General features: G+C 41.4%; 1 protein-coding gene across 8 annotated transcripts in view; it reads right to left on the reverse strand.

The window, feature by feature from the left end:
* The window catches only part of SMAP1 (small ArfGAP 1), a 115,630-nt gene that overhangs the window by 76,535 nt on the left and 14,509 nt on the right, over positions 1-24,586 (reverse strand). For 2 of the 8 annotated variants that reach the window (XM_083857184.1, XM_083857185.1), the window contains exon 1: positions 15,973-16,163. The exons of 1 other annotated variant lie outside the window; for it this stretch is intronic. In XM_083857184.1, the coding sequence (XP_083713310.1) occupies positions 15,973-16,090 (118 nt within the window). In that variant the 5' untranslated portion in view covers positions 16,091-16,163. Of the gene's footprint in view, positions 1-15,972; positions 16,167-16,402; positions 16,453-24,586 lie in introns of those variants that run through there. 5 more of the 8 variants (XM_083857186.1, XM_083857189.1, XM_083857190.1 and 2 more) reach the window with 5 other exon arrangements.

Below are 24,586 nucleotides of genomic sequence, written 5' to 3' on the forward strand. Positions count from 1 at the left end.
TCATTGACAGAGACATTAAACAGGACTAGACCAAAGACTGAGCCCTGAGGAACCCCACTAGTGACCAGATAGATGTAACTCACCACTCTCTGGGCCTGGCCACCCATTCAGTTTATACTGAGTGAAACTTGCCCCTGTTCAAGCCATGAGCAGAAAAAGTAAAGTGCCAAATTTCAGGCTCTGGACAGTAAAAATACACTGAAATCATCTATAATGACCAGTCAGATTGTTTATTGTACCAATCCTCTCTATATTCATTAGTGTGGGGATGGAATTTATTTTCTTCATAGAAAGCCCTATAGTGGTGGTGTGTTCTGAATCTTGACCAAAGCAGTGTCAATAACACATCGATGTTTTAGCTTTTGCTGAGCAGTGCTTACATAACATTGAGGCCTTTTCTGCTCTTCAGACCATCCTGCCAGTGAGGAGGCTGGGGGTGGGCAGGTGGCTAGAAGGGGACACAGCTGAGACATCTGACCTCATCTGACCAAAGGGACATCACATACATCACTGTGCTCAGCAATAAAATCTGGAGTAAGAAGGAGAAAGGAGAGACATTTGGAGTGAGTAACCACATAATTGTTACATGTGACGGAACCCTGCTTTCCTGGAGAAGGCTGAACACGCACCTGCTGCTGCTAAATAGTGAATTAATTTCTTATTTTGCTTTGCATGTGGGCACAGCTTTTGCTTTACCTGTCTTTATCACAGCCCATGAGTTTTCGCACTCTTACTCTCTTTTGAGCGTCTCTGCCATCCCACTAGCATCCACATCCACAAAATCCACATTCACTGCAGACATTCTTCTACATTCCTCCGCTGTATACTGTCTTACTTCCTCTTCAGGTTATGTAGATCAGATCAAGTAGACTTTTAGGCTGCACCATCCATCTCTCTTACCTACAGAGAGCCTACTGGCCCACCCTCAAACACTAATATACCAGAGTTCTCAGGCACAGGAATGGCCCGCCTCACAAATGCAACTCTAGTCTTGACCCCTGAGTTTACTGTAACGATATTATCAATCTTCAGAGCAGCACTTTCAGTGGAGCTCAGGGCACTAAATTAACAGAAGAGCAGGGGAAAAGAACAGGCTGAAGAGGACAGGCAGAATCATGCCTTTTCTCCGCTTGACAGTCCTGTCATAGACAAGCCCTTCCCACAAATGCCCAGGACCTGCACACCAGGGTAGCTATATCCCAACACTGCACTCTGCCCAAGTCCATTTGCCCAAGCAAATGGATCGCACCTTCAACACCCCTCCCTGAAGCTGGGTTTGAGCCAATACCTTTTATGTGTATCTATGCTCTGTGAGATATATCTTTTAAGGAGCAGGTGTTAAACAACTTCTGTATTTCCTCAGTCAGTGAACAAAAAAAACTATAGGCATAAATGATCTTCTTGAGGTCACTCAAATTAATTTGATGTTTAAATCAAATCAGGTCATTCTTCCCCTGTACTGGGCACTGGTGAGGCCACACCTCAAGTCCTGTGTCCAGTTCTGGCCCCTCAGTTTAGGGAGGACATTGACACATTTGAGCACGTCCAGAGGAGGCAACAAGGCTGGTGAGGGGCTTGGAACACAAACCCTGTGAGGAATGACTGAGGGAGCTGGAGTTGTTTAGCCTGGAGAAAAGGAACTCAGAGGTGACCTTATCACTCTCTACAACTCCCTGAAAGGTGGCTGTGGTCAGGTGGGGGTTGGTTTCTTTCTCCAGGCAGCAACTGACAGAATGAGAGGACACGGTCTTAGGCTGTGCCAAGGGAAGTACAGGCTAGATATTAGGAAAAAGTTTTTTTACAGAAAGAGTAATAAAGTACTGGAATGGTCTACCTGGGTAGGTGGTTGATTCACCATCTCTGGATGTGTTTAGGACTAGATGTGGCACTTGGTGCCATGGTTTAGTTGAGGTTAGAGTTGGGTTAGACTCCATGATATTGGTGAAATATACTTTAGAGCTGTTCAAAACAACTGAACAAAACCCTAAGCAGCATGATCTAATCACAGAATAACAGAATCATTAGGTTGGAAGAGACCTCCATCTCTTTGAGGAAAAACTCAGTCCAGTATTTGAAAATTTTGTATTTTTTAAACCACAAAGTAACTTATTTATGTCCAATTCAAATGCATCATACCACACATTCAAGGCTTAAATGTGCTTTGCATTTTTCTAAAGGCATCTTCTTGCTTTGTAAAACTATGTTGGTCTCCTGTGTGGTGATACTAAATTAAATATAATTCAAACTAACGCAGTTAAACATTCCAGCGTGACAGACAATCATCAATACTCAGACATCATTTTATCAGCAACACGTGACTGAGAAAGGAAAGTACAAATTTACTTTTAAGTAGTGTTCCTCACAGCTGATTTAAGTAGATTTGCTTTCAAAAAAATGAAGAGAAAGTCGAGAGGGTTTTTTGTGCAAGTTATTTTTCCAAAGTGATCTTCTGTACTTTGTGTAGAAAATAAGTTGTGGCCATGCAGTATTTTTCCTCAAAATATCATTTTCTTCAGATGCCTGAAGAGAAATGGAATACAATACCAAAGCAGTCAGCTGCATTCAGTTTGGAATACAGAACTGTGAGTTCCAATGATTAAGGTTGTTTGAGAAGTTATCAATTCTCTAGATGTGGTCTCAAAACTCTGCAAGACTCTCAAGCATGAGATCTTGGATCTGTTGTATTTTTAAATTCTGATTTAAGACCAAATACCTGAGAGAATCCTTTTGTTCTGTAAATATATTTTTGGAATAACCTTCTTTAAGCAGGGACTCCATGAACACCCAAGCTCCACAGAAATTGCAGTGAACAAGGTTAGTGTCAAGGAGTAATTAGCATCACTTCTTTCAGAAGTTGCTTGCTCTATGCTGAAGAATGCCTAGAAAACTGAACCAAGGCTTCACAGTCTACATTAATGAGAATGACAGTTACTTTGTACTTAGAACACACAAGAAACCCTCAGCAGCTGCAGTGGATAAACCTTGTCTGGCCATCATGCACCCACCAAAGAGGAGAAAATAAGATAAAAAGCCCCATGGGCCTTAAATAAAGAAAAGCAAAGGCCATGTGAGAAAGTAAGAAGAAAAATACTCTATCAGCAGGTGATATCCACTTCCTGGGCAGGGAGATCTCAGTACACAGTTGGTTGCTCTGGAAGACAAACACCCTAACAACAAAACCTCCCCATTCCCATGCTTTCTCTTAGCTTTTACTGAGTCGCTTGTTACAGCCTATCCCTTAAGTTTGTTTGTGTCAGCTGTCCTGGCTACATCCTCACAAACTTCCACCCACCTTCAGTCCCGCGGCCTTCGTGGGGAGGCTGAGGAGACAGCCTTGATGCTGCACTTGCACTGCTCAGCACCAGCTGAAACACTGGAGTGTCAGTAACACCCCCCTAGAGCTGCAAAGCACAGCACCATGAGTGTGCTATGGAAAGTTAGCTCCCTCTCAGACAACACTGCTACAGCTCAGTGCATTTAATGTTGAGGATAACCCAGGTATCACTTGGCAATGAGAACACGGACCAAAAAGCCTGCACTCAGTGTCTTACTGATATGCCTCTTTGGTTTCACCCCTGCTCAAGCACACTTCTTCTGAAAATCTAAAGGGTGCACATAAAGTGTGGCATTTGCCATGTTTAAAGGGACATTTCTGTCATTCCACAGATAACAGGCAACTGAACAAATACCCCATGTATATATACCTTATTGGGATAATCAGTGCCTGTATTATAAAAGCATCATTACTTATCAATACATTGGCTACTTCCATAAATTGTTATGAATGACAAATTTAAACGCAAATCACTTCAGCACACATTGCCAGGAACTTATTTCAAATGAGCATTCATTCCTGATTGTCCCTCATTGCCATGTTTTGAATCCACCTGCAAGTTGAGCTGCATTCAAAAATACCAGATTACATGATTAATCACTTCCATTGTCTTCTGCAGAATTTCTTAGAGGACTACTACTGCCTTTAATCCTACCAATGAAGTCCCGTACTATGAAAATTTATTCATTTCCATTCAACAACTTCAGCAAAAATGCATTAAATTCTTGTACAGCAATCAATAGCTGAATGTGGAATATTGCATTCCTTTTCTCATCCATACAAGAAAGTTACCTACTCCATTTTTTTTCTTGTTTTTTAAACACAAAATCATAGCCTGGCACAGCTTTTAGAGAAAGAACTCCTCCTTTACCAAACCACACCTGCAAAGTCAGTTGCTTGGCAACACTGCCTGCAACACATGGCTGTCCACAGCTCCACTCCAACAGGCACTGAGATGCAGTCTCTACCTCTTTTTCCTCAAACATCTACCAGAAACAAACACCTTTCCTGAGAAGAAAGGGATAATGGAGAGTTTAAGGCTACTGAGACATGCAGAACACAAAAACAACACTGATCAGCTTCCCCCATAAGACTTGCCACCAACTCCATAAGCTACAACATCAGCACCCTTTATACCACAGACTTGCAGCAAAACAATGTTCTCTGTTACTCCAAGATCTTCCTCCTCTTCAGATTGTTACCTAAGAGCAGAAAAGCATCCGGCTTATCTGGTCAGAGGAAGACAAATCTCATCAGCATTTTGGATAAGTAGGAAACAAGGCAGGAACTCAGGTTCTTATTATTGGGTTGTTTCATAGCACTGGGCAGGAGCTCCTTGAGAATATGTACTCAGACAAGTTCATCATATAATGGAAAGCAACAAGTGATCAAGAAAAGACAGAGGAAGATAAGCGGGAATTAGCAATATATCACAATCAGAGTCTACTGTAAACAAAGATGACTATAAGTATGTAGTCATTCAAATTTTAAATTTGCCAAGTTATCACAAAGACAATAAAGCAGTTTTGTTTGAATGGATTATTGTGAAACCATTCAAGAGAACTAATATTGCTCAAGCTCTCAGCAAACATTAAATAAATAAGAGGCCAGAAGAGAAAAAAAACCCAAAAAACCCCACACCACCAGGAATCTGCAGTAGTTTCTTTTTTGCCCTAGTCTTCCAGAGGAAATTGTTGTTAGTCATAACATGGAATTCAAACCAGTAGTTTTAAGATCCAGGGAAATTTCTGACCCAAGGGACACTAGCTCTAAGCAACTTTCTACCAGCTCTACTAAGCAGTTAAAGTTGTGAAGGTATTCTCCTAGCTAAACTTAAACATTTCAGTCAAACACAAGATAGGAGTAACCCTTTTACCATAGCATCTCAATTCCCAGTTGCTTCAAATGGCTAGATTTGGTCCTTTTTGTCTCTGGATGCACAAATGACAGCAAGATTTCTGTATTTCTTGAAAATTCAAACTCTACTACAATCTGTATTTACTACTATTTAAACACTTTCTCATAAAGGACTTCAACTTTAAACCAAGAATCTACTTTGAATTGACATAGACTGATACTTGTACACTGGGGAGGGAGAGAGGAAACAAATTACATGGTATCTGCAGTGGGACTCCATATCAGCTTGTAAGATACAACTGAAATGAATCTGAAGTAGCAGAGACTGGAAGGGACCGTGGAAGATAATTAGTCCAAGCCCTGGTGCTCAGAGCACAGAAACACAACAGGTTACTTAGGGCTGTTCCCAGTCAGATTTTTGTTGCTTCCACATTGGACGCTTCACAGCCACTCCAGGTAACCTGATCCTATTCAGCCTTTCCTGGAGTAAAACAAAACAAAACACCAACTTGTTATCTTTCAGTGGAATTTCCTGTGTTTTAATTTGCATTAATTGCCATTTGGTCCTATCACTAGATACCACACAAGTCTGCCTCCATCCTTACTTTCTGTCACCAGGCATTTATTATACACATGCATAAGAACCCCCCAGCAGCCTTTTCTCCTCCAGGCTAAACCTCAGAGCTCTCAGCCTCTAATTGGCTGAAAGACACACTGACCTTCCCTTTCATGCCACTTGGCTAGACTTGCTCCAGTGTGTCCCTGTTTCCTTGTGGATCCCGGAACAGCACAGCACTACAGATGCAGTCTCACCAGTGCTGAGGAAAGGATCTCCTCCCCCCAGACACTGACCACTTTCTTCTGGAAATTCAGCCCAAGATGTTGTTTGCCTTCTTTGTGGCAAGGGTGCATTACTGACTCGTGACCAATTTTTGATCCACAGCACCTCTTCTGCACCATCAACACCCCTTCCCTAGGGACAGAGCTTTGTATTTCCCTTTGTTGAACTCGATTACATTCCTGTTGGCTCATTTCTTCCTCTTGTTCACTTGCCTGCTCCTCAGTAGCAGCACATCCATCTGGTTTATCAACCACTCCTCCCAGTTTTGCATCCCATCAAGTTTGCCAAGGGAGAGGTCTATCCTGTCACACAAGTTTTTAATGAAGATGTTAAACAGTGCTGGCCTCAATAACAACCCCTGAGCTACACCAAAAGGGACTGGCCTCACGCTCAACTTTAGGATGTTGATCACCACCCTGAGCCTGGCATTTTAGCCTCTAAGCTATTTCCAATCCACCTCATTGTGTCTTTACCCAGAAAGCATTTCATCAGCTTACCAAAGAAGAAGTTACAAGACAGTTTCCAAAGGCTCGTGAAAGGTCAAGGTAAGACAGCACCCATTGTTCTCATCCACCAAGCTGGTCATCTTGCTTGGTTCAGTGTAGAAGGCTGTTATCAGGCTGGTCACACATTACAGCCCCTTGATTAATCCATACCAACTATTGCTCATCATTTTTCCTCCTGTGTTTTCAGGATTATTTGGTCTGTCACTTTTCCAGGAACAGAGGCAAAGCTGACTGACAGTTCTCTAGATGTTCCTTCTTGCCCTCTTCAGAGATAGTAAGGACATTTGCTTGAGTTCAGCCCCCAAAACCCACCCTCCCCAGTCACCATGACCTTAGTTAATGAGAGTCACCACAAAATTACCAACCCCGTCTCACTCTTGGCCGCATCCTGTTAGAGCCCACAGACTCACGTACATCCAGTTTCTACAAACAATCCCAAATCTGATACTTCTCCATTAACTGAGAGTACACTTAGAATTGTTGAAAGCAAGTCTTAGGAGTAAAGAATGAAGACGACATTGAATGTCTCAGTTGTTTCCACATCCCTTACGATCAGTCCTCCTCCCCATTCAGCAGCAGGCCTAAGTTTTCTCCATTCTTTTTTCTGCCAGTTATCTGTGAATGCCTCCCTGGTTGCCACTCACCTTGTAAGATTAAACTCCACATGGACATCAGCTTTCTGACTTAGACACATTCGCATGCTTGAATGATATCTCCAGGCTCTCCCTGGGCCACATGTTTCTGCTTCCACCTGTTATATGCTTTTTTTTTATGTCTGAGCTTTTTCAGAAGCTCCTCATTCATTCAAGCAGGATCCCTGATGCCTTGGTACTATTTCCTATTCATTGTAATACACCACACCAGACCTTAAAGTAGTCAAGCAGCTTTCCTGGCTCTTTTTCCTCAGAAGCATCTTCCCAACAATTCTTCCAAGAATATCCTTGAACAGAAGAAAATCTTCCTTTTTGAAGATTATGGCTGAAATCCTACTCTTTGCTTTGCTGTCTTCAATTCAGTTCCTGAACTCTTCTATCTCATGACCACTAAGCAGCTAAGACTACTCCTAACCTTTACATCCTCAACTTGTCATTGCTTGTTTGCAAGAAACAGGTCCTCAACCACCTGTATTGAGTTACAGGCATCAATGCATGCCAGAAGTTTCCTTGATTACTTATTCCCTGCTGTGCTTTCCCCCTAGAAAATAATAAGGGTGGTCTAAGCATCCTATAAGCAAGAAAGTCTGTGAACGTAAGGCTTGAGTTGTCTGAGGAAATCCTCATTACTACTCCAGATTCATAAGCTCTCAAATGGCTCACCCATCTCTAGGTAAAGCTGCAGGCAGCTCCACTGCTCTTACAGCAAATGGCAACTCCCCTTGACCACCATCCCAGCCTGCCCTTCCTAAGCACCTGCACTTACCCATTTCAGTCCTCCAGTGTGAGCTATCCCACTCAGCAATGCCAATAAAAATCATGGCTCAGTCCTAACTCATTTTACTCTGCCATAATATCTGAAAACAACTGGCTGACAGTACAGTGAAGACAGATTTAACTAGTCATGGGTTCATCAGCCTAACTCCTCAGAACCACCTCAACATGAAAATAAGATATCACCAAACAACTTTACCTGTTCACAAGGCAAAGTCATTATGTCTTGGAGAATTTAGCTGTGGCCACAAGAGACACTGTGAAGCATCAAAGTTCCTAAAGTAAAGCTGAATCATGCTCAAATGAACCTCACTGACCCAGTCTAAGACATTGTGACACCTGAGCTAAATCAAATGCTGACTATTCCCTGAGTAATGTCTGATAATAGACGCTCTTAAATTCCATAGGATGCATGCATTAAAGAGGGAGTCACCTTTCCAGGAGAGGGTACCTCCCCAAAAGTCTGCTTAGCACATAGATATATCTAATTGCTTCCTCTGTATCAGGTACAAGGAGCTCTTAAGGCTGCAGCACAGTTGCTCTTTCTTCTTTACTGCATTCAGACCAAAGAGGGAAAACAGCATCATTACATTCTGCAAAAGGAAATTCAGGAACAAAGCAAAGACCAAGAGGTATAAACAGCATCCTGCAGCAGCAACTTTTTCACATCACTGAAGAGTGGCAGAACTGCAGCTTCAGGACCACCTGAAGACACACCTGTAGCCCTGACCAAAAGAAACTGGGCTGTTTTACACTTTAAAAAGGCAAGAGCATGGTCTCATCAATAGCAATAATCACTTTTCAGGAACTGTCCCATCCTTGTGGTCCACACAATAGAAACAGCTTAGACTGCCAATAACTTCTGAACATAGGGCAGCAAACTAAGCATGTAAGGATTTCTGCATCTGTATAATAAACATCAGAGAATCTAAAGACTTGCAACATAATAAAAAAATAAAAATAACAAGTCCTACAAATATTTCTATTAGGAATCACAGCAATGATTAGGTTGGAAGGGACCTCTGGAGGTCACCTATCCAGCCTCTTGTCGAAGTCCAAGGTTATGTCATGCCACTTTGGGTCTCACCCAGACAAGTTCATTTAAGTCTTGAAGAATAGGGATTGCATCCACTTGGGTAAAGGCCTTCAACTTTGCAAATAACCCTGCTCGATTACAAGCTAAGCAAATTTCCTGTGACTTATTTGAGAATATATTTTTCTGCACTGTAAGGGTCAGGAGATGGAAACAACCCGCTTCCTTACAGGGGCCACTAGTGTCACCCAACACTCCAACATGCCACTCAGAAGTCCTAAGCTAATGCTAGCACACTTTTTCCCCACCAAATGAGGTGTCTTAAGGGCCCTTTTCTTGGGAGAGACAATTATCCTTCTCAGGACTGCAAGAGCAACTAATTCCTAAGTTTCAGTCTCATCCAACCCGTGTCAGCAACATGGAAGAGCACACAGAATGAGAGCACTGAGGCAGCTTTATTTAGTAGGAAGAACTCCAGGAAAAAATCCTGGTAATGCAGCCCCAATAGAGACTGAAGTGAGTTTCTAGTCCCTAAGGGTCTCTGAAGGCACTGACAAAAAGGCCAGAAGAGTGTCAGCTAAGTACCAGATTATCACCACGACTTCTAGTGATACAGTTCTTTACTAGAGAGTTTAAGATATATCATTCCATTTGCTAAGTTTAAGTAAGAACAACCCTGAATCAAAATGCTTTGCCTTCAATATTCCTTATGGAAGGATATTGCAAAGCCTCACTGGACAGCCAGAGGCATCCAGTTGTATCTGTCAATTCACATTCCAGTCTGTTACACTCACATGATCTCTACCAAGCTTATCTGCAGAAGCAATGTGAACCCTGCAACAGAAACACAAAGAAATATCAGCAATTTCTTGTATCAAGAACAAACCCAAGTGATTTGTTCAAATGAACAATCCAAGTGACCTGAAGTAACATCTAATATTTGCAACAACTGCTACAGAATATCCACACAGCAGGATCAGCTACTACTAAGCTAGTACTTTGTGTCTGAATTTCAATATAAGGCTTGAAGTGGCAGGGGACATGACACGTGGAACTGACCTCCAGCATAATCCAACTGTGTTCTATTCCTCTTAGTGTTCTCTCAGGAGTTTCTCCACCTTAGGAGGAAAACACAAAGATCTTCACCTGAGGAGGTAGAGCAGCCAGTGCCTTGCCCTAGTGTGAGCTCTGTCAGTGGGCTGTCACAAAGCTTTCTTACACTGACAGTGAGGCAAAAGCTGATGCCTTGCACAGGCTGAGGGCAGTGAGCTGTGAGTTACCCATCTGCTTGAGAAAGTATACAGGGCAAGACCTGTAAAAGACCAGACATTAAACAAGTAAACAGCAAAGCAGCTTCACAAAAAGTGATGATCATACACAAATATTTAAGTTGGTCTCCCAGCCATAGAAAAGATCATATGCAACGCTTGAATGTCTGCACAAAAAGAGTCTGAACATCTGTAAATGTATCTGGAATATTCCAGATTTATTTCTATAGCTAGTTTGACAACTTACTTAAATTATACTTTTTTCCTCCACCACTGCTAAGGGACACCATGTTTGGGATTGGTCAGCTGATAGGGAAGTTAAGTTCCAGCTACACAAACATTGGTACCACAGTCTTTCCTGTCCAGTCTCTCTCCACACTCCCAAGTGCCTGTACCTGCCACTCTTAAGACAGAAGGCCAAATCTCCAGTCACATACAGATATTCAATGACTGTACAGTACAATTATAAATATTGAAAAGTGTTTTCATTAATATTATAACCAAATTAAACAAATTTTAATCTGGTTGAACAAGCAACAGTGTCAATGTGCTTCTTTGTACTAGAATGGTGGTAACGGATCATTTAAACAGGCTTCAAATACTATCAGGCATGAAGTAAGTAAACATTAAAGAAAAAAAAAAAATAAAACCCAGAACACTTCCTCTGGTACAGAAATTTATTCACCTTTTCTGAAGGCCCAAAATATCTATCTAATTGTTTATACTAAGGTCTGCAAGTTTCCAATTTTGTTATTTTAACTTGATTACAGTTTAAAAAAACCTAAAGAAGATGATTTACAACTCACATAATTGCCTTCTTGATAGGGAGATGAATTTACAGACTTCATTAGTCGATCCATTGGTATTAAAGACAACATCCAAATACAAGCACAACAGACAGAAAAGGTAAGTCAGAGAACATTCACACTGTTTTTTCTTAGAAGGGGATAAGATATTCTAAGCAAGCAGGCCTGTAAACTGAAGGCCATCAGTCTTGGTCTAGTGTGACTGTCTCTGTAAATAGGGAGCATAAGACTCTGATTACTCTTCCTAATGATGTTTGAAACTAATCTCCTTTTGTGCTTCATCACACACTTCAGCTTCTAAGTACTTGATTCAGTATTTAATATCAGCATCCTAGCAACACTGGCCTTGCTGCCAAGCAATAAGAACACAAGTCTAGGAGACTTCTAGCATGTTATAAGTAGGTACTAACTACACAGAAATAGCAAATTATATCCCCTATAGTCAAAGGGTCTCCAACTGATGTTAACAGCTTGAGGTATTTTTATTTTGGCTTCATTTGACAGACTTCAAAGAGGTGTTATTGTTCAAAGGATTCAAATATCAATATTGAAACAATTTTAAAAATGCACTACCCTCCCTCTACAATGAAAAGAAAAATTCAAATGCTTTACAATAGCTTTCAGCCTAGTCTACATACCTGATACAGCTTCTCCTAGATCCTTCCAATTCCTGCCAGCTTTACTTAGTTATACAAACACAAGGATCACAAAGGAATTTCAGTTGCCTCTTTCAAAACTTCAGGGTGGCTTAAGCTACTGTCAGCACACCCTACTATTTCCTACAAGTATTAGAAACAGTAGTGTAACTTCTTCCTAGTAATATAACACTGGGAAGACATCTATTGCCTTATGCAGACAGCTGTTCAGATAGGGATGTAAAGAACAGACAGTACACAGACTAGAACTGCCTTGTCAAATGTCATCCCAACCTCCTCACTCTTTCAAAAGTCTCAGTGATTGCAAAGACAGTTCCAGAACCTTTAATTTTCAGGCTTCTTCCCCACAGAAATATCATTTAGTCTTTCTGACAGCTGCAAGATTTACAATTTGAAGGTGACATATGGCAACTACCGTATGGCCTTACAACAGGTAGTTTCCAACATATTTTAGCAGCAACAGTCAGATTCATAGCAGCTATTTAAACAGGCAAAAGGCAATTACAGAATAAAACTCATTTCCAAAAACTGTTGCCAGGGTCAGCAATCCTAATTATTACTTAATGCTGCTCTGGCAGGTGTGTCCTCAGCTGTATTCTTCACCTTACAAAGCCATCCAATGTATCTGCATATCTCACACTTGGAGAAGTAGACCATAAATCAAAACATGGATTTGTTCTTGATACAAGACTACTGCTAATGACAGAGAGATTACTTTGAGGATGACCAAGAAATAGCTTTTCTAATTCTTACACAGAACAAGCTTGCAATAAATACTGAAAAAGTGTATGCTTCAAACTTCTTTGCAGGCAATGCATATAGTGGCCCTATACCTGGGCAAGGAAAGCTAACTCAGTAACTTAAGAGAATTAGGATGGTAATAAGATCCTGTAGCACCTTTTTTGATGCAAAAAATACAAGCCAGCAGAAAAGCCTCGTTGATATGAGGGAAGAGTTCTAGAGTAGCATTACAGTAGATGCAATTAAAGTAATGAGTGGTAAATATGCTAACAGGACATTACATTTTTTTAGGGTCAAAAGGATATTTGTATGACTTTAAATTATATCTAGCTACTTGAGAATTCCCAGAGCCTCAAAGAAGAGCAGTTAAAACAGATATACAAGTATAATCTGCAAGATTTCCACAACCTTTGGATGTGACTATCTGAAAAGAAGCCTAGGGTAAATACAATGCTTCAGGTTTAAGAGATACTATAATATCTAGGGTGAGAGAAAGGAATTAGTTTCAGGTAAGTGCCCATGCTGAACTGACAGCTATCTGAAAGACCACATTGAAAACAATGTTTTCATACTGCCAGAATAAGATCCAAGACAACTGCAACTCAGTTAAAACAACTAGAGTTTATTGTGAAGATGTTACTCCACAATTAGGTGACAGAAAAAGAAACAAAACACAGAACTTGGAGGCTCCTACTGAGAAACAGAAAGGAGAAGGACAGACAAAGGAGCAAAGTTCACACAAAAGAGGAAAGTAAGAGAAACTAAAGTTGACAACACTTCAAAGAAAAAAGGAATACATTACACTAAGAAAACTAAAAACACACTGAACTAGGACTGACACAAAAGAAGTACTAAACATTTTGTCACGTTAATGACAAACGGCTTCATGTCAATTTCTGCAGAATCCAGGATGAAGAGGCTTTCCAGTGGAACTGGCCAGAGGGAACTCCAGACTAATAACAAACATGACCAAGGATGAAAGAGATGCTGTTACTGTTGCAAGAGGTGAAGGGGACCTCACAGGCTGGGGAATGCCAGACAGCTGGCAGGCTCTGGTTAGCTAACAGAGCCACGTCAATAGCTGCTGCCTCAAACAGCTCTGCATTCCAGGACTAGCAAAACTACAGCTTTGCCAGACAGCAGCAAGTCATGAGCACTCAAACACCATGGATTAAACATGAAACACATTAAGAAAAAACAGCTGGCTGCAGCCTTTTCACTACTTCTGGTAAATAACTTTCAACAAAGACTAACATAAGAAGCAAGATTTCAACAGTGGCATTGCACGCTCATGACGACCTTGATTTTCAACTTAACTGATAATGTTTCCTTTTTTCTGATCTATCTTGTGGAAGTATACAGAAATCCAGTATACTGACTTCAGGGTATAGTGGAGGCACCTCAAAATTGTTCACACAACTCTTCTCCCCAGAAGGAAACTTCCTAAGGTTCAAGTAAGAAATCTCCACTAGCTGTGTATATAAAGCCACATCTCAGTCAAGCGCCTTCAGAAGAGCTGCAACTAAAGCAAGATTGTCCTTCCACACTCTTCCTTCCAACTATAAAAACCCCCAAACATAAACAGTACAGGCAAAGTCAGACAGCACTACAAAGCTAATATGATACAAGATTTAAAATAAAAATTGCTACAACAGGATGAAGCAAATGCAAATTAAACTTGAAGGGAAGAATAGAATAAATAAAAAAGAAACCACCAAACCACAAGTCCCTCACATTGCATCACCCAGTATTTTCATGCCAGCTTTCCTGAGGACAGCGTGAAAGCAAGCCATGCTTCTGCCATACAGAGAAACAGCAAAGAAGTTGAGTAAAAGAGAAAAGCAAGAAGCTTTCAAAAGTGCCATCAGATTTTAGTAGGTACCTAAGTAAAGTAGTCCACTAGAAATTTGAAAACTGAGTTAACATGTACTAGCAGAAGAAAACCTGCTCAAGATATTGGTAGGTCCTCCAGAATTCAAACAGAAAAAAAACCAAATTCAAGATACACCAAAGCTCGATCTTATGAAAGAAAGCCAAAAAGAAAAGAACAGTGAATAAAAACACTTGTTAACATAAATATAAGAAAAAAAAAAAGCCAGAAGTGTCAGCACTGCTGAACTGAAAGGGCAAAAGATACCAAGCACTGAGGGCTACAGAGACTTACAAACATTTTGACTAAGCGAGAGTTAGAAAGAGAAAACTCGGAGACAGGACAAGCAATCAGAGAGTTCCAGACAGCCCTCAGGTCAATGCTATAGAACAACTTACATATGGAACTCCACCAGCAAGCAACACCAAGCAGCCTTCACCACAGAAATAACACAAAGTGTCAATAATACATAAAACATACAAATGTGCTTTCTCCAGAAAGTCACTGGTTACGAAGAGTCACTTACATGGTAACCAGCTGTCAGGGGCAAGAGGAGCTGTGGCAGGAACTGGTTAGGCGGAGTTATTTACAAAATAATAAGACCCATTATCTTTGGAGGAGTCCATATCATCTACTTCTAAGAGTTTATATTAGGACAATACAGGCTTCCTTCCGATTGTGCATGGCATGACTTGTGTGCCCAGTGAAAAAGAGTCGCACACACAGATGGGAAGACAATTTGCAAACAGCGCCATATCTGGTTGCCCAAACAAAGCTCCCTCACACTTCACCTCCGCTTTATGGGGAGAAGAACTGAACAAGGCAGCTCTGGCATTAATCATACAGTGTGAACTCCCAATTGTTATTCAGGAAGCATTACACTTAATAACTTACTGTGCTGTCACCTTACCTAGCGTAAGATCTTAATAAATTGACTCTCGATGAAAGAGGGATGTGCTACAATTTTCCATTTGAAAGCCACAGAATCCAAGGTAAATAAAAATGCAAATATACATCTACTTCTGTGCAGGTAAAAAAAAAAAATCAGACTAAAGCACTGTAAGATTTGCCAGTGATATAATCTTTAGAGTTCTATTTATTGCCAAAGCCACATCTGTGACACATTCAACCAGACTCAGACATCCAAATTCACGGAGCCTGGCATTCTGACTGAGTCAGCACGGCAGAGTATATTGTTTTGGACACTCGACACTCAACTCATCTGGCACCCACCGCTGGCACCGGCCCGTCCCTTCCCGAAGGCCAGGGCCCGCTCGGGATCGATACCTGGCAGCGCAGGAAGCGGACGCGGCCGTGAAACTTCAGGAAAGGGCTGGGCCAGTCATTGCATAAAGCCCGGCCGGGGGTTCCCGGCTGGAGGACGAGGGGCTCGCAGCCCGGCCCGGCCCGGCCCGTGGGGGAGCGGACCGCGGCTCCCCCGGGAAGCTCGGGCTGTCTGTCAGTCTGTCTGTCAGTCTGTCTGTCCGCCCGCCCCGCCGCTGCCCCAGCGCGCCCCGCCGCCGCCCCGGGCCCGCTGCCGGGAGGGATCCCCGCCGCTCCCGGAGCCGCTCCCGGGGCCCCTGCGGACGTGGCGCGGCCCTTGGCCGCCCCGCGCCGGGACCCGCCCGCGTACCCTTGGCCTCGCAGTCCGCGCAGTACTTGTTGTCCTCCTCCCGCAGCAGCTTGGCCAGGATGGCCTGGTGCTGCTCGTTCTGCTTCTGCGCCTTCTCCCGGCAGGAGCGGGTGGCCATGGCGGGGCTGGAGCGGGGCCGCAGCGGGGCCGGGGTCGCTCCTGCCCTGGCGCGGCCACGGGAACCGGCGGCGGCGAGCGCCGACTTCCTCAACCGGAACTACTTGCGGACGCGGAGGCCGCCGCCCCCTCCCTGCCGCCGCTGCCGTATGGCGCGCGCGCACCGCACCCCGGCGGCGACAGCCCCGTGTGCCGGGGTGGGGGACAAAGGCTCCCTCAGGCCGGGTCCGTAAGGCCGCGGCGCTTCCAAAGAGCAGAAACGCCGTCCTGGCTTTAGCAGAGCACGGAGCGGTTCCCGGGGACACGGGGTCACCTGGGACAGCAGATGGTGTATCCATCCGCCGGCGCGCGACCCCGCCCCCAGGTGGTGCCCGCGGGAAGGGCGGGGCCGGCACGAGCCGCCGCACCTGTGCGCGCGAGGCTCCGCCCCCCCGCCCCGCCCCCCCCGGCCCGGCCGGAGGGGATGGGGGTGCGGGATGCCCTGAACACCCCAAAACACAGCCCAGGGGTTTGCCGGCGGGCGTGGGACTGGACACCCCTGTCCTTGTATTCACCAACCCACCGGTGGCAAATACCCCACAATACACAGCCAAGGGATCTGCTGCCAGTGTTCATGAGACTGGGGCTCCCTGTATCCTTGGAACAGTTGTCTCTTTCTCTAGGCTGGTGCTGGGGGATTAAAAAAAGCTCTTACAGCCTTTTGATTTAATAGACACTGCTATAGCTGGAACTTGCCCTCTGAACTTTCTCCAAGAGTACGTGTTTCTGTCTGAAATAAAGCTTGACAGGCAGCAGAGACCTTACAATAAGGAAACTGGTGCTTTTACACTCCTGTGTAGGTGGTGAGATGCTCTGGGAAAGGCAGAGTTGGATCCAAAACACCTGCAGAAAAGCACAACCTGGGCTGGTTTTCTGGGACCAAGACTGCACCTCTACACTTTGCCCCCCAAAATACCACGTCTCTGTTGTCCCCTTCCTCCATTTTGTATCAGGTCCCTTTGCTGCTGCTGAGTACTTTGTTACAGAGTCTGCTCACCAGTAACATCCTTTTTGTCAGATCAATTCTAGCTTGCTGCATTTTTTTGCCTCTAATCCAACCCTTCTGGAAAGAGCTGAAGCCTATATATAGCCTATAAAATGCTTATGTGAGGCAGATGGAAATTCAGGTCTTTTCCCTCTCAGCCACTAAATTACTGAATCATTCTCTGTATCTTTTTTTCTTTTTTTTTTTTTTTTTTTTTTTTTTTTTTTTTTTTTTTTTTTTTAGAGACAACAGTGAATTAAATATCCCCTAAGTGTGGAAGAGTTGCAACAGAAAAAAAAAAAAAAAAGAAAGAAAATAATACACGTCAAGTTAATTAGTAGTTAAACTAGCACCTAACATGGGAAAATGTGTTTAGATCTCCCTTAAATAGAGAGTTAAGGTCTGCCTGTACACTGGGAATCTCCTGGCCAGTGAGTTACTGGATATGAGGCTGCAAAATGAGGATATGGTATAAATACGTAATTCTAATAGAATTATGTTATATTAGGTTTAGCATCCTCTATTGGAGCAGACATTAAGGGTTAAAACCAGAAATATAGAATGGCACAGCAAAGTTGAGCTCCAGCTGCCTTACAGGGCTAATATACCATGAGCTGCTGCAGCAGAAGGTGTGTAACACAAATATTACTGTACCCTGATATTTGCCATCAGCCCTTGCCTTCAATTCTTGAAGCACAATAGTCCTGGCTGCTTAAACATGACTTTAAGCAGGACTGATTTCTTCTAGCTGAATACTTTATCTACAAGCATATAATGGTTTTCTAGCTCAAAGTGGGTTTAATTACTGCATTTATTTTTAGAGAAAACCAGCTTCAGCTAGAAAGGGAGCTTCTACTCCTTGCTGTTATCCCAAGACTCTGAGAAACAGGATGCTTATCAGAAAGGTAAGAGCCTTGGGTAGATAGGGAAAAGGACACAAACTTGATTCTCATGTGCTAGGTAAGCAGCATTGCCATTTTAGAAGAAAATAGCAGTTGCTTTTCTATGTGACAGACTTGACCTGTAGGTTACATGTGGTCTGAAACTCTCTGCCATATTGCCAGAAGGTATCAAATAACTTTAAGCAATTGGTTCAATGTGCATCAGTTTCTCTGATTCTAAAACAAATACAGTGATTCTTCCCATGAAAAGTGGCTATTGATCCAGTTCCTGTGCTTGAAAAAACCCACACAAGTGCAGACTATCTTGTTTAGTGTTTTTGCCCTCAGTGCCTTAAAACTAGATGTTATATCTTGATTGATGTGGGATATCATCCTCTAACTGTTGAGCATAAAGATGTGCTTCTTGTGTTCAGCTCTGAAAATTATCCTTCTAAGTACTTCTGCATCTGTAATGTTGTAGAAATATGAAATCACCTGTTTCACCACGGGGTGAGATGAATAGGTTATTAATATTTTAATAGATAGTGCTTTGAAAACAGCTGTAAATACATCATTAGGCGTTTCCCTCAGTACAAATTAATTGAACGAGGACAAAAATGTAACCCTTAACCCTTCTGTGGCTTTGCTGCTTTTTCTGGATCCTAAAGAGTAAAGAGTAGCAGAATGTTGTAGATATGAAGTTATTGCCAAAAGTATTTTTCAGGGCCGGGGCGGGGTGGGGGGAGGGGGTGAAGAAAAGATGTTTTTCAGGATACAGTATAATTTATAGAGTGAGTTCAGGTCTGCCCACACCATGCCATGACATGCAGTGCAGAGAGGCCAGAGATGTTGCTCCTTCAAAAGAAGATACACAGTTCTCATGCTGAGCCTGTCAGCTCAGTGCCCTTTGCTTCACCTTTCATTAAGCCTTGTAGTACACAGCTTAAGCAATCCGGTTTTGGAATTGTCTGAAGTATATACCTTGTGTTTCAAGACCTGTATCTTCAAAATTGAGTGAGTTTCATGAGGCTAACTGAATTTTCCATAAAGTAACTTTAACATTGGAATTTTGTGGTTTTCAATACAAGAGATTGTGTTGTGTTCAGTAAAAGCAAAGATTTACCCAGCATCAGAAAAAACTCTCCCTAATTGTCACTACTTGTCATCCTGCAGGCTATTCCATACTTTCTGAACTTCATAATCTGATAGGTGAAATTCACTGAATATAGACACCTACCTTATTCAGAAATCATCCCATAAACCAGCTTTAAATAGTATTTGCTAATCAGGACAGTATTAGCATAAATTTGACTTAATGGGAAAGAATGTATCAGGTGCAAAGTTATTAACTGGATTGAAAACAGGTGTTAAAATAGCTGTGTTTCTCTAATGCCTCATCTTCAAATACCAAAGTCCAGAAATAAATTGGGTTCCTGTTAGAGTTGTTGAGTTGAGAATTTCTGATTCATAAGAAAGCTTGGTGCTTCAGATATTTTCAAGCTCTTAAGAAAAAGTTATATATATACATATGTATATATATATGTATGTATATATTCACATACATATGTATACACACACACACATATAACATATATATATATAACATATTTTATATATATATAAAATTTCCTGAGGAATGGACATTTCAGTAATGTTTCTGAAACTCAGCTCTTCCAAGTTGGCTCCCCATGCTGCAGAGTCTGGGCAGCCCACAGGGTCAGATAATGTGGTCACTGTGATCCTTGGCTGGCACAGAATGGCAGAACCTGAAAAGCTGACCATAAGCACTGTGTTTCAGCAAACTCTTCAGATGCAATTTCTGTCACAAACTTAAGAAAATCTTGAGCTATGAGCCTGTCACCCTGTCTACCCTTGATGGCCAGTGGAGAGAAACAGAGATTGGTGAAGGTGGTGTGCCATGTTCTCAGACAGGTGTCTGACTGGGGTGAGCTGAATTGCCATATGGAAAGGCCTGTGTTAGAAGGTGGGGAATGACTTCCTTGATCGTTTGTGTCTCCTAATTGAGAATAAAGGGTAGAGAGGGTGACTTTCTCTTACCTGAGTGGTAAAAGACATTTAAGAAATGAATTCTCAGAATTGTTTTTAATTAATGAGATTTTTTCAGCAATGGACTTTGTGTAGGACAATTCCTGCTCAGCTCTAGCTCTGGTATTTTCAATCAGAAAAAAAAAAAAAAAAAAAAGGAGGAAGCCATAGTAACATCACATTACATGAAATAACATCTGTATCATAGAGTCTTCAATTATACCAAGAGTTTCCACTTATTTTTATTCATTGTTTTAAAAGAAAAATACAGCCCTGAAAACAAATTCTATAGTGTTAAAAGTATCAGTATTTTTTTACAAAAAAACCCAACAAAACATAACAAACCCTAGCCTTGGAGAATCAGAAAGTTTAGTTTTCAAAGCCCAATTCCAATTTTAAATCTGCATTGATAAACCTTTTTAATGTTAACATACAACCTACATGTATATTTTAACATAATACATAAATTTATGCCTTACAAAACCTAAGCTATCTAGGACAGAATATATATATATGCAATAAATAGAATCCTTATACAATGCAAAATTGTTGGGGACACGACTTTTGAAACTATAGTTGAATATACTGTGTGTACAGGAGTAACAAGATCATATCTCGTCATCCCCAACATGAGTATTATGTGTTTGACAGCCTTGTAGGGTCACTGCAATGGGAACTCTGGTTGATAACATTGTGGGCTTGCCCCAGGAGTGCCATGAGTCATGTTCTTACAGGTTGAGCACTTACTGCCTGGCCGATGAACCAGTGATAGTGTCACTCCTAAGATGATTAAAAAGTACTAAAGGACCCAAGATTTATAGGTGAGGCTGCATTTTCAATGAATTCTAGTTTCTGTACAGTAACTTGACTGGAGACATGAGCTATTAGAGGCAATAGATCGTTCCTCCAGTTTCTTGGTTCTTCCTTTGCTTCTGTTCAGAGACCAAGTGCCTGGTATTAGATGAATTATTGACATTATAACATCCCAGATAAGGCAGTCAAATTTCTATAGCTGCTGAGCATTTGAAATACACTGAAATAGAAAGATTGTGATGTGACTGCAATTCTGAGAATTGAGACAGAAATTCTGATGCTTTACCAACAGTCTTGTTTTCTTGAGAGTTATTTGCAAATCTGAATTTTAATTTTAAATACAAATTACTGCCTGAGGGGGAAACTGCAAATTAAATAGAAGGATGACTAAATACATTTCAATGACCTTTGCTGTCAGTCATAATTGTGTAAGCTCAGGAAAAAAAATACCATATTGTAGTCCTAATATGCTCTGTTATGTTTTGAACTAGTGCATGTATTAGGCCACTATATTCTCATGTGAATTATAATGTAGGATAGTGTAGGTGTAGAAATGTAAGCTCCATATGGTTTCAGTGGAAGCATGGAAGCGATCTTAAAAATTAAATGCTTTGCACTTTCCAAGCTCATGGTGTATTTTCAGATATTTAAAGCTATTTGTATGTGTCAGTCTGAGTCTTCTCATTTCAATGAGGGTTTTCTGAACAGAGAGACTGTTAGATGGAACTTTGTGAGTCATGCACTTGGCTCAGTTGGGCTTTGAGGATAAGAATACCAGCCTTAGGTATCAGCAGTCATTGATATCTAGCCAAGATGAAGAGCAATAATCAGATGTAAAATCAGCTGCAAAAACATAAATTTGAAATATTTGGGAAAATATGAAAAGAAAATACAAAGAGGAGGAGCTGAGCTCCATTGTTATTACTGTTTCATGTCCTACTGTGCAAAAAGTAGTCTTTTAAGCTTAAAAATGTTTTGTTGATGGGTAAATGACTAGATAGACACTAAGCTAGGACAGTTTTTGATCTTCACAAATCTTAATTTTAGCTCTTCAACAATAGGAACTGTGATTCATGTAGTCCATTTTTTCCCTCCAATGAAGTCAGGAACTTGCAAGAGAGTGTGCATTAAGGACTAGCTGATGAATTGCAAGCTTCAGACTGTTGCAGACAAAACAGAATTTAGATATACATAGCATTTGAGATGATTTTTTTCCTATAGTGTTATGCTTTTCCTTCTCTTTTCTGCAGTACTCTTTAAATACTAGTGTGAATAAATTAGTGTTTATTTTGTCAGTGCCCTTTATGAGAAGGAGTAAGTAATAATTGTGTGCTACATCTTGCCTGTTTGGAAGTCTGCAGTGGCCCTGCAAATTCTACCTATTATTGTCTTAGAATCATCCTCTGAAAAGCAGAGAAGTTTGTTGAGGACAAACATTTTAAATACTTTTGTTTTACTTTTTCTCCTTTGAGATAATTTCACACTGGGGGGGACTCAGGGGGTAAGGTTATAACAAATCATACTGGCTTCTGAGTGTCTCTGCAGTCCAGAGATGCTGAAGGAGAATCATTTCTACTTCAAAAGCTGGATATTTTTAGTGATCAGTGAGTCTTTTATCAAGAAAAGAATGTCCATAGCACTCAAAAGCTGAGCTTATATCTGCAGGAAAATGTTTTTCCTCAGCTACTGGATACTCAAAAAATAAGAAAAGTGATTTGCTGTACAAAAGAAAAAAAATAAGCTCTTCCTTCAGTCCCTCTGTTATCTATCACTTGAGGAGAAATATATTTGGATGTGTTCCCAGGGCAGTGGCTACATCTGGCAGATAAAAAAAAATCTCCTGTGTTTCTGCTGCTAGAAGCATAAAGCTTGTGACGGTTGATGTGATGTTTGCCTTGATTTTTGCACAAAACTTGCAGTTATACTGCACAGGAAGTGTGACATTAGGAGAATATGAGCTCTGACTCCAAGAATTTGCAGCTCTCAAAGCATTGCATAGCCCAGCAAAGCATGTGCAGAACAGGAAATCTCTGGACAGGCATCTGACTGGGACTCCCCCCAGCTGACTAGTTTGCTTCAACTTTTTGCCCCTGGCTTTAGGCTGACTCTGGAATTCTCTCCACATCAGATCAAGTTTTCACAGAACAGGAAATATTTAGTGGAAAGTCCCTCATAATTGCATTGCTTTTCAGGAGAAGTTTTTCTCTGCATACAAAATCTGTGCTGGTCCTTTGCCCCTGAGCTCTTTTTCTCTTTTCCTTTTCCTTTTCCTCTCCTTCTCCTCTCCTTCTCCTCTCCTCTCCTCTCCTCTCCTCTCCTCTCCTCTCCTCTCCTCTCCTCTCCTCTCCTCTCCTCTCCTCTCCTCTCCTCTCCTCTCCTCTCTCCTCTCCTCTCCTCTCCTCTCCTCACAGGCCCACACATGCACGTCATGTAAAAAAGAAAAATTACCATTGCAGTATCTGTGCTTTTTTTACTACAGCATCTTTGATACCGAAGTGCTGTACAGAAAAGCAACAGGGATATTCTAAATGCAGTACTATTTTGATAGTTTAAAAATAGGCTTCTATGTTTGGAAAGAATACTGAATTTTTGTCTTTTATAGCTTCATGATTCGTTGTTATGACAGACTTAATCAATCTGATGAGTCCATGTTCAGTGATCTGGCAAATATAATCAGCCCTGGAGTGTTTTCTTACTCCCCAAAGGCACATTGTTTCTGTGTTTATTTCATTCTGATGTTTTATCTGGAAAACATATTTCTTTTTCTTGTAGTGTCCTGTTCTGAGGCATACTCTGAAAGCCATGTGTTTAATTTACTCAATACAAAATGATATTTTTATTTAGGAAGTCAAAGGACAAAGTTATTGAACAAAAAGTCTAGTAAGGTAATGGGTGCACAGAGAGAAAAGGGAAAAGATGGATCTTGTAAGAATCACAGAGAAGATTTAAAGACTGTTTGTAGTAATAAAAAAAGACAGACTCCAAAATAGGTTCTATGCCTCATTTCTAAAAATTATCTCAAAATGTATATTTGTAATAAAGCAAGATCAAGATCTTCTTTCCACAACTCACAACTCTTGTTTCCAAATCTTTATTTTGTGTTCTTTAATGTCACTTCTCTGCCAGATTATTCTATGGCCTTTGAAGTAGAGAAACATGGTCTATTTTCAGGCTTTACTCCCATGCATAGTTCCAGCATGCACTGCAAGTCTTTTGGGGTGGGATTTGTCTCCTAAAATTATGGACCTTGTAACAGAGTACTATAAAATGATGAATAAAAAGACAGCAGAGATATTCAAGGCAAAAAAAAAAAAAAAAAAAAAAAAAAAAAAAAGAAGTATCTTATTTGTGATGTTGAGACTACTAAAGAGGAAAAGAGGATCATTTATCAAGCAAGCACTGCTTTTTTTTTTTTTTTTCTTTTTTTTTTCTTTTTTTTTTTTTTTTAATTTCAGTACCTGCCTCTGTGAAGGCAGGTGAATGTGCACAGAGCAGCAGGGCTGACTGTTTTTTTTCCCCAGCAAGTGCAGAACAGAGCCTGTGGTACAGAGTGGGCTGTACCTTTCCTGTTGCAGGAAAGGCAAGAAAAAGCTGTGCTTTGTACTAGCAACTGCTGCTTCATACCAATAGCTTTAGTACATTGCTACACCCTGCTTGTTTCTTGGATGTTATGCACAAGGGGTCTTTATTAATCAGATCAGTTGCAGGAATCACCTGGAACATGCAGAGTATT

This window comes from Zosterops lateralis (genome assembly GCF_965231275.1).
Source record: "Zosterops lateralis genome assembly, chromosome: 3".
NCBI classification, from domain to species: domain Eukaryota; kingdom Metazoa; phylum Chordata; class Aves; order Passeriformes; family Zosteropidae; genus Zosterops; species Zosterops lateralis.